The sequence below is a fragment of the Octodon degus genome, unplaced genomic scaffold (genome assembly GCF_000260255.1).
Source record: "Octodon degus isolate 3935 unplaced genomic scaffold, OctDeg1.0 scaffold00038, whole genome shotgun sequence".
NCBI lineage: Eukaryota > Metazoa > Chordata > Mammalia > Rodentia > Octodontidae > Octodon > Octodon degus.
Genome location: NW_004524614.1, coordinates 5,616,113 through 5,626,539, shown reverse-complemented (window position 1 = coordinate 5,626,539; position 10,427 = coordinate 5,616,113). Strand labels below are relative to the sequence as shown.

At 45.7% G+C, this 10,427-nt stretch overlaps 1 protein-coding gene and 1 pseudogene across 3 annotated transcripts in view; both read left to right on the top strand.

Annotated features, from left to right (window-relative positions):
* LOC101580605 overlaps window positions 1-4,180 on the top strand; it is a 183,203-nt pseudogene extending 179,023 nt beyond the window's left edge.
* Window positions 4,181-5,207: 1,027 nt separating this feature from the next.
* The window catches only part of Flt1 (fms related tyrosine kinase 1), a 199,401-nt gene continuing 194,181 nt past the window's right edge, over window positions 5,208-10,427 (top strand). For 2 of the 3 annotated variants that reach the window (XM_023715111.1, XM_023715114.1), the window contains exon 1: window positions 5,209-6,170. In XM_023715111.1, coding sequence (XP_023570879.1) covers window positions 5,729-6,170 — 442 coding nt within the window. In that variant the 5' untranslated portion in view covers window positions 5,209-5,728. Of the gene's footprint in view, window positions 6,171-10,427 lie in introns of all 3 variants that reach the window. The other variant, XM_023715112.1, reaches the window with a different exon arrangement.

Here is a 10,427-nt window from a genome sequence, read left to right as displayed (position 1 = left end):
AAAAAAGGAAAAAAATATAGGAAAAAGGGCACACAAAATGTGTTATGTGCCTATGGCATGGGGACATTAAATCCTAGTCAGTGATTTAGGCAATAAGCCAGTAGACACTTTTTCATATTTGTGGATAATTAGTAGCTGGAAGTATAGAAAAGCCACTGAACGGCAGGATCCTCAACCAAAGGATTTCAACAGGGTAGGAAATGTATGATAATAGTACGCATGAGCCAGATGAGTGGCACAGGCCTGCAACACCAGCTTCTCAGTAGGCCAAGCTGGGAGGATTGCAAGTTCAAACTCAACCTGGGCAATTTAGCAACTTAGTGACACCTTTTTTCAGAATAAAAAGTAAAAATGGGAATGTAGCTCAGCGGTAGAATCTCTGGGTCCAATCCCCAGTACTACTACAAAAAAAAAAAAAAAAAAAAAAGTATGAGGGTCTGCAATGAGTCAACAGTGTATCTACATAAGAAGACATGTGCTTTTGTGCAAAAGTTTCAGGGGCTGTAACCGGGCTATTCTGTAAACTGTTCAGTAAATAGTCCAGGCATAAAAGTGCTACAGGATGCAGTGAAAGCGGTGCAGGAGCTCCGTTGTGGTCCTTAGGAATAGAAGCAGGAACATGGAAATGTAAAGTTCAAAACCCCAGCATTCAGCTTCAAAAAGCAGCCAGACTTTTGAATAAATCAAAAGATTTTATATGGCCAGAGGTAAGGGTGCAGGCCTGCAGTACCACCTGAGACAGGATTCGTTAAAATAAGGAGTTCAAAAGCAGGCTGGGCAACATAGGAAGATGCCATATCAAAACAACAGCAGTACCCACCTAGACAAAGGCAAAAGTAGCCAGAATCAATAAAAGTTCTGCAGAGGAACAGGAAAAGTGAGGCTGCCTCAGGCCTGTGGGGTCTGTTCAGCTGCCATCTGCCCTATACTCTGCTGGCACAGCTCAGAGAGGGCTTCCCCTGTGCCTCTATCCCACCCCATCCTGCTTGGGGAAGCGATTTCCATCTCAGCTTCTTCCCCCTCCTTGCTCAACTAATGCAACTCACGAAAGAAGCCTTAGGCCTTCCCAGTGCTTTTCTCTTGGTCTTTAGAAGGAAATTGAGTATTTTACCTGCAGGGAGACTGATAAAGCTGCCTCTTCCTTCTGGGGAAGCTGGAGGGAATTTTTTATTTTTTTTAGTTTAATTTTATTTGAGTTTGAACAGTAAAAACAAAATCAAGAACAAAAATCAGAAACTAAGACAGAAACAGGGTCATGTATAACAAGACGTATGTTATAGATTTTCAAAACAAGAATAGTTGATTAACAATGGTTAATGTATTATCTATTTTTATCACAAAATCTGTTGCTCAGATTAACAGATATAGTTATGTAAGATTGGACAGCATTTTGGCCGGAACCACCATTTTCCAGTAATTTGCCAAAATGACTAACACACAGGGCAAGAGGAGGGGAACCTGGTATATGTTTTCCAGGCCTTTTAGAAAACATGGAGTTGTTCCTTTGGCCACATGCATGCAAACCTACCAAAAGGGTGACATTGTAGACATCAAGGGAATGGGTACTGTATAAAAAGGAATGCCTCACAAATGTTACCATGGCAAAATAGGAAGAGTCTACAATGTTACCCAGCATGCTGTTGGCATTGTTGGAAACAAGCAGGTTAAGGGCAAGATACTTGCCAAGAGGATTAATGTGGGTATTGAGCATATTAAACACTCAAAAAGTTATGATAGCTTCCTGAAACATGTCAAGGAAAATGAACAGAAGAAGGAAGCCAAAGAGAAAGGTACCTGGGTTCAACTGAAGCGCCAGCCTGCCCCTCCCAGAGAAGCACACTTTGTGAGGACCAATGGAAGGGAACTTGAATTGTTGGAACCCATTCCCTATGAATGCATAGCATAAACTGGGTACGTTGCTCTGCCATTCAGCACCCAGTTGGCAGCCTAAGTGTTCTAGGTCCTATGTAAAAATAAAATCATCCTGTGTTATAAGGGTGGTTTTCTTAGTTGAACAGGTATGTGGTGCCTTCTTACCTCAGAAATATTTGCAGCAGAATTTTACTGTACCTAGTAATCGTGTGTAGTCTTTACTCTTCAGTGTTTTTGTTGCTGAAAGATATTGCCAAGCTATTGCACAGGTATATACCCAAATATTCAAATATTTATAAAATATTTATATTGGCTTGAAGATCCTGTAAATCATCATGGAGAAAAGATGTATCAACATGAATGGAAGTCACTTCAGAAAAAAATGTAAGTCCATTTCAGTTAAATAAAGTGTTTAAAGCACCTTTAAAAAAATAAGCTTAGACATATAACTGAATTTTACCACTTGCATTCAAGAAATCTTAAATTTTTGTTCTCTTTTTTTTTTACCTTTTAAAAAATATTTTGAAGATAATATAACAATAATTGGTATGACATTAGAAATGGTACACATTTAGAAGATCAAAATGACACGTATTGAAGCATGACTTTTGTATTGCACATTGCTGTCCTCAACATAGTTGCTTAGATCGCAGATATCAGCATACACAGAGGAATTTCTACAACATGTCATTACAGCAGTGACCATAGGGGCAGAGATGAGGAGCCTGGGCACAGGTGGTTTCTTGGTACATGTATTCAATGAATTTTCATGTGGAGGTATCAACACAGAAAAGGAGGTTATAACGGAAATCCAGATATTGACTGAGTGGATGGGTCAAGTGAGAGCTTTCTCTTGCTTCTCCTCCTTTTCAGTGGTCAGGATAGAACCTAGGCCCTCATCCATTCCAGCAGTACCACTGAGTTACAGGTGTTTACATTCTTTGAAATGGGAACGTGTCTAGCCACAGTCACACACCAACATAAACAAGACTTTGAGCAGGTAGGTCAATTGATTAACTTCTGTTTGATAAAACTGCAAACGTGCCTGTTTGGTACATGCAGCAGAGCTTCCTACAATAGATCTGGGAGTGTGTGCATATTAGACCAAGGAGCTCAAACTGTCCAGAGGAGATGTAATGACATCAGAGGGGCTAATAAGACCACTGACTTCTTATAACCAGCTCATGCTGTATATTTTCCTCTTTTACTTCAAACTACTTAACCCATGTGGGATGAAACTCCTGACACAACCTCAGCCACTGCAAGCTGAGCAGCTCCATGCTCAAAGCCTTGTAGGAAGACCCACCCTGGACTTTCTTCGGTCTCTTATACTGATGCTGTGCCACTTTTATTCTGTCTTGAATATAAAAGCTGTTGGCTATACCAACAGTATGCCCCTGAGTAATGTCCAGAAAGAAACCACAAGAGAATGTTTGCAGCTGATAAAAGAGAGAGTGTCTGGTTTTGCTAACCAAACAGGAGATGAAATGTTCTTTTGTATGTGAGCAGGAAGCAAGCAGATAGTCACTTCAATAGCTTTTTATACCCACCAACCGTGTTGAATTTGATCTTTTCCATCAGTATTATCTATAAAACCTCTTTCATGTGTGATTTAGTTAGAAGAGTTCTGTAGCCCATTATGCAAGGGTATTATCTCTTTCAGAGAGAGGGGCGAGAGTTATACCTTTATTCCCCATACTGAAGTTAAAATGAAATCACAAACAAACCCTTCAGAACTATTTGTAGCATTTTTCTTTTTAGCTCTTTATGAGAAGGCTAATGAAACTCACTGAAAGAAGTTGTGAAGAAATTGCAGACTATAATTAAAAGTCTGCAACTTTTCAAAAGAACAGTTGGGGATTTGGGAAGGACTACACCTTTCTTACCGCTTCGATCCCACATAAATTAGTTAGATTAGACTATGATTCAGTTAACCTTAAATAATGGAGCAGTGCATTCACAATGTTGGTGAGCATCTTAGAGAAGTATAAAGATCCTTTCAAACTGTCCACCAAATGCCCATTCTGGCTTCACAAGCAATGCAGATTCATTTCTGGCAGTAGGTCTGGGACCGTTTCTGTGTCCAAAAAGAAATCTAAATAGTATGGAGGAAATAAAAAGCTTTCAGGTAGACTTTTTCTTTAAGGTAGACTTTTGTGGATTGTATTATTGACCATTTTCCCACAGACTTAGCTGACAGAAAATGTGTCTTTTCCAAAAAGACCTCTTGATTTTTCCCTGCAGATGGTCTCCCTGTGCCTACACTCTTGGTAAACTCCACTTCCATATTCCGCTGGTACTGAGCTGAGTCCTGCATTGCCAGGGTCCCTTTTTTGTCAGCCTCCACATCAGATCCCAAGCCTTTTGAAGCAATGATGGTGTCTTTTGATTTGGGGTCCCTCTGCCTGGGGTACAGAAGGGCAATGCTGCTATCTATCTAATCCTTGGGAGAAGGTGTGGGAGTGACAAACAGCTGGGAGGTGAAGCAGAGGGCTCTGTGGGTGTGCCCAGGATTTCCCTGGCAGAGGACCAGTTGGGAGAAGGATCTATCAGCTGTGGGCTCCCAGGTGATTATGTGGTTTGAGTGGATCAAGGCTGCTGGAGACAGAGCACAGGAGCCAGGGAGAGTAATGAGGGATACTGGAGAAATCCGAAGGTCAAGCCCAAAGGTGAGCCTTAACTTCACGGAGCTTGAGTTTCATCAGAATCACGAGGTGGGGAGGGAGTATGGCTTACATGCTGAAGCTCTTGTTGTCCCCATGCATTGCCTGTGGGGAGCAGCGGGTGGCCGCCTCTGAGGCACAGAAACGTGTGGCAATTTCAGGTTGCCCAATATTCCTAGGTGGGGAGGGAAGTCCAGTCGTTCAGGAAGAGTCACTGGCCCGTTTAGGAGCCACTATAGTCCCTTTTATCACGACCATTTGTCAGGTTCCAGTAGGACTACTTTGCAAACTTGCAGTATTTACAAAGACAAGACATTTTCAGCCTTTGAGCTGATGGAGACATAATTAGGGACAAACAAGGTGGAATCAGTGTCTGCAAATAATCTGCTACCACAAGTTAGCTTCACCTGGTTTTGTTTCAATAGTAGCAGAAACACTCATCTTGCCAGCAAGCAGCCACTAGAAAATTTTAGGAAATAAAGTTCAAGTGCTCTGCGTTTACAAGTTGCAGGAGCAGTTTCACGCCTCAGCTTTTTAAAGGTATCACAGTGTTATTCCTTGTTTTGCTTCTAGGAAGCACAGGGTTGAGGAAATGACCTGGGCGGGTGCATCAGTGCAGCCGAAAAAGTCACAGACGCCCTCCTCTGGGATCTGAGTCGAGCCCGCAGTCTTCCCCAAGGTGCCAGGCAAGCGTCCGGTTCCCTCGGACTGTCTTGGTCCATCGCGCCCTGAGCGGAGGGTCCCTGGCGCCTTCCTAGACGTCTCGGGACAGTCTGGCTGGTCAGGGGCGGAGGGACAACTCGGGAAGAGCAGGGAAGGGGAGCGGACCGACTGCGCCTTGCTCTTCGGTGCCAAGGACACCGTCGCGGAGGCGCGGCCAACTTCCTTTGAATCTGACTTCCCACCCGGGGCCGGCAGCGGAGCTCCAGCCTTGTCCCCTCTCTATTTTCGGGCGGACCCCAGAGCTGAGTAAGCCGGGCGGAGAGAGCCCGTAAGGATTTCCTGAGCGCTGGGGGAAGGAGGGCACGGAGCGAGCACTCGGAACCTGTCCGGGCCGCGCTCCCGGACCCGCACAGCCCGCGCACCCCCAGGCAAAACCGGCCCCCGGCCCCCGCCCTCGGCGGCCCCCACCCTGCTCCAGAGCCTCAGGGAAGCAAACCCGGGAGGAAAGAGAGGGCTAGGTGGGTAGGCGGATGAGGGGTGGGGGACACCCTGACGTCACTGGAAGGAGGTGCCGGAGTAGGAAGTGGGCTGGAAAAGGCTATAAATCGCCCCCGCCTTCGGCTCCTCTTCATCGGGGTCCGCGGGAGGCTCGGAGAGAGCTAGGCGGACGCTCCTCGCGACTCCTCCCAGGCAGCGGCGGCGGCTCGGAGCGGGCTCCGGGGCTGGAGCGCAGCGGCCAACGGGCGCCAGGCGGCGAGGATTACCCGGGGAAGCGTCGCCTCCTGGCTGGAGCCTCGGAGTGGGGCTCTCGGGGTGCAGGACAAGAGCGTAAGAGGACAACGCAGGCGGCCCGGCCGACGGCCGCAAGGAGCGCGGGGACCCGGCGAGCAGGCCGCATCGCGCTCACCATGGTCAGCTGCTGGGACACCGGCGTCCTGCTGTACGCGCTGCTGGGCTGTCTGCTTCTCCCAGGTGAGGCGGAGCTGCGATGAGGCTGCGGAGAGCGGAGACTGTGGGGCCGGGAAGGGGGCCAGGTGCGCGCAGGAAGGGGAGGCTGCAGCTTGGGGAAGCGAGCTTCGGCGGGAGCCCGGGATCCTCGTGGCAGTGAGCACTCCAGGGGCGACAGCGTCCTCCGCGTGGGCACCTTGGAGCGGCTGGCCGGGACCCGCGGGCATCACCACCCAACGGTGCCCTGGCACCGCGCTCAGCTCTCAGCTGGGTCTGCGCCGTTGAGGCCATAGTCCGGGTCCCCTGCCAGGCTCTTGCGCCCATGGAAGCTCTAGGCACGAGGGACACCGCTCACGCGGACCTCCCCGGCACCCAAAGCCTGCTCCCAAGCGTCCTGGAGCGTGTCCCCGGGACCCTTCGGAGCCGAGAGCTGCGCCTTCTGGACTCCCGCAAGTCTGCCGGGGAGTGGGTGATCCTGGGCTCAGGCACGAGGGGAAGGAAGAGAACAATTTGGAGAGGGTCGCGTGCTTGCAGGAGGTGGAAGATTCCAGCAGTGGCGGGCGCTGGCGCCGGCGGACAAGCGTGCAGCCGGTGCCCAGACAGTTGGCCCGTGGCTCGGCCACGCCCGCTCTTCCCCGCAGCGCGCACGCACCAGGTGGGACTGCGTGGGGTGCGGGCCAGCTCAAGTTCCCAGAGCGCGTGACCCCGACCTGTCAGGATAGCCAAGGGCCCACATACAGTTAATGCAGAAATTGCAAGCTTGACTTGCAAATTCCGAGCCAAGCAAAAAGACAGTTTGGACCAAATGTTACGTACTGAGGAATCCCAGAAGTTCGCTTGGCTACCTACCTCGGCTGTGGCCCGGCAGGCGTTTGAGAACAGGCGGTGGGGCTGTCAGAGGTCTGCGATTTTAGGAACAGTTAGCACGGAGTCCGTCGCCACCCAGGGGTCAAAGCCCGCGGGACTTGGGGGCTCAGCCTTGCCGACTGTGCGAAGTCGGGCAGAGTGGCCAAGCATCCGCATCGGTCCGCCAGCGCACAGGGAGCCACTGTGCGCAGCGCCGCTCTTCGTAAGCCTCGAGGGGGTAAAGGCAAAGATGAGTAAAATACAGTAAGGGACGAACAGTCGGTAAGGTTAAACACATTATTTAAAATAAATAAAACTTGCTAAGCCCAAAAGGCTGTAAGAGATGTTTTTCTTAGAGGGAAAACTAATCAGATCGTCAGTTTTTAAACAACAAGCCATATCTAAGTTGCAATTAGATCGGTTTAAACTAATAGACGCAGAGGTTGGTTGAAAGTCTTACTTTCTGAAAACTCATAGGTTGGGAAAAGTACAAACTATGTTAAATATTGCACCTTCTATTTCGCAAACACTTTTTTTGTTTTGAAAAGCTGCTTATATTAAAATATAATTGCTTAGAGAATTGAAAAAGAAAAGCCTTATCGGTCTGTCATATAAAGGTAAACGTAGGTAAATTTCTTTGAACTAAAAAAAAAAAGTGATAGGAGAAAGCGCATGTTACTGATTTTTTGGGTTTTTTGCTTCATACACATACATCTTTATTTTTTAAAATGTGGGAAAGTTTAGTGAAGTGTAGTTTTGTTTCAGTTGAGTGTCTTGAGTTGGAAGCTTTACGGGATCATGCATAGGATCTTCTGGGGTTTTTTCCTTGGATTATAACTTATTTAACTGGTCAGGACTCTGGAAGCTCTTTCTGGTTTTTAAAATGTTTTTACAAACGTCATGGGAAAGGGGAGGGACAAACGTCGGCAAGGTGCAGACCCTTTATCTGTTTTTCAGGGAGCGCGCAGATTTGTCGCTGCGAAGTTAGCCTTGGAAACCTGCAGGTTCTCAGGCTGGATAACAAAACGCACCGCCAATCAGCTACCTGCTTTCTAAGCCCGTCTGGGCTTTTTTGATCCAGCTAGGGGGTGGGAGCTAGCTGCATTTCTCTAACTAGAAGGAGGCCCTCATTTCCGCCCTCTGGACTTACCAGGAGTCGGCTTGCACCTCTCTAGAGCCGGGAGCGGTGCCTGCAGATGACATAACTTTGAATATTTATCAGTTATCAATAATGTGTGTTCTTGGTCTTAAACCATCCAGTAGAAAAGTATAAAAATGAGGTATATAAAGTAAATCCATATTAATACTATGAGCTGTAAAAGGCTTAAGTCAATAACTTCTGAGGATAACCCACTAATATTATAGACTGCTAGACGGTGTTAGATTGTTTAGTTGAATTCAAACACTTACAGTATTTAGATGCCAATAGAATATTCACCTCTGACAGGACAAATAAATAAATAAATAAATAAAAATAAAAAAAAATAATGTGTGTGCGCGCACGTGCAGGGGTGGGGGTCATGATATGTAAAATAGTGTACCTTCCTTCTAGAGTATATTCAACTTCTTCCAAATCTGTAGAGAAAGAAATAAATTACAATTCGGATAGTGTCACATCCTTTGTATTGGGATCTTGTTCTCTAGGAAGGTTAGCAGGCTTTCACCCCCAGTTTGAAACTCATCTTCTTTTAAGGCATCACACCCTTTAGCTAAGCCACAGATCTTCCTCTCCCTTGTTTTTCTTGAGTTCTTGAGCAGCTGACATTTATAATTTACTATAACTTAATCTCCGCAGTAACATTTAAGTTCATTCACAATGTATGTGAAAGTGATACCTATTTCCAAGTTGAATGTGATGTATCTCTCAAAGTAAAATTTCTTTTAACATCACAAAGCTTTGTTTTGCCAAAGTTTATGAAGCCACACTTTCCTCACCAAAGTGTATCTTTGAAATGTTCATTACTTAGGATGTTGGGTGGTCTGCAGATTTCCCAACTGATGGGTCATGTTGCTGATAAAATAGGCAGTTACCTATTCTAACTCCTTAAATACTTTTACTTTATTTTTGAGCACAGTACTTTGTTAATTTTTTTAACCTGATGAAAATTCTCTTAACAGGATGCATAATTTCTTGTCTGAGAATCACCGAGTGAGTGTTTTGTTTTCTTATGTAAAATGCAAAAAATAGAATACATGGTTGATTTCTAAGGACCTCTTTTAACTCTGAAATTCAATGAAGGACTCCAAGAAAGAGACTGAACTCAATTTCTTTCCTCCTTCTGTCTCTCCTCCCTCCCTCCCCTCCCTCTCTGCCTTGCCCTGGCGCTCTCATATTTATTTCTGCATACAAAACCAAAGCTAAAGCAGAGATGCTGTAACTGGCAAGATGAGCCGGGTTTCCCTGTTCCTAACAGTAGCCACTGTACTTTCTCTCAAGTATAGTAGAACACACCTAACCACCCGATTGGCCCTTATAACCTGCATTTTGTAAGAAATAGGCTGACAGGGCCTGGGAGATAGCTCTGCAGAATAAGCGCTTGCCTGGCAAGCGCAAGGGCCTGAGTTCAATCCCTGGTTCCAAAAAAAGAAAAAGAAATAGGCTGACAGAGGATAGCTAAGTCAATTTTTTTTAATCTTCAGCTTTTCATCAGCAAAATGCGCTACTTCATGATGGCTGCATTAAGTTGTAAAGGTACCACTCATTTAAAATCCTATGTGTTTCTTGATCTTTAAAAAAAAATGTTCAGAAAATGGCTTTATTCTAAAAGAGTTCCAGAGCTGGACTAGAGCTCAGTGGCACACATGCCTGCCTGGCAAGTGCAAGGTCCTAAGTTTGATTCCTAGTATAAAAACCTTTCAGCTTTCAACAGGGCAGTTAAAATCCCTAATTTAAAAAGTGAATTATTGTATATAACTTAAAAAAATCAAATAATTGCTTTATTTTTATTAAAAATTATTGGGGCATTGCTAAATTTATTTTAAATTATGTAATATAAAGATTGAGCTGGGTATGGTGGCATACACCTATACTCCAAGCACCGTGGATGCTAAGACAGAAGGACTACAACCAGCCGGGGCTACATAGTGAGACCCTGTCTTAAAAAAAATTGAGGGGGCCAGGGAAATGGCTCAGTGGAATAAGCACTTCCCTGGCAAGCGCAAGGGCCTGAGTTCAATCCCTGGTTCTGGGAAAGAAAAAAAAAATTGAAAATAAATGGCAAAAATGGGTGTATACGGACCAGAAAAAGTAACAGCTTTAAGGAAGATTATTCAGGTTATTAACATCCATACAACAAAGTTATGACCCATGTTCATCCTGGCTTCACTGCTGAGCAAGAAAGAGAGAGAGAGAGAGAGAGAGAGAGAGAGAGAGAGAGAGAGAGACAGAGACAGAGACACAGAGAGAGAGAGACAGAGACAGACAGAGAGACAGAC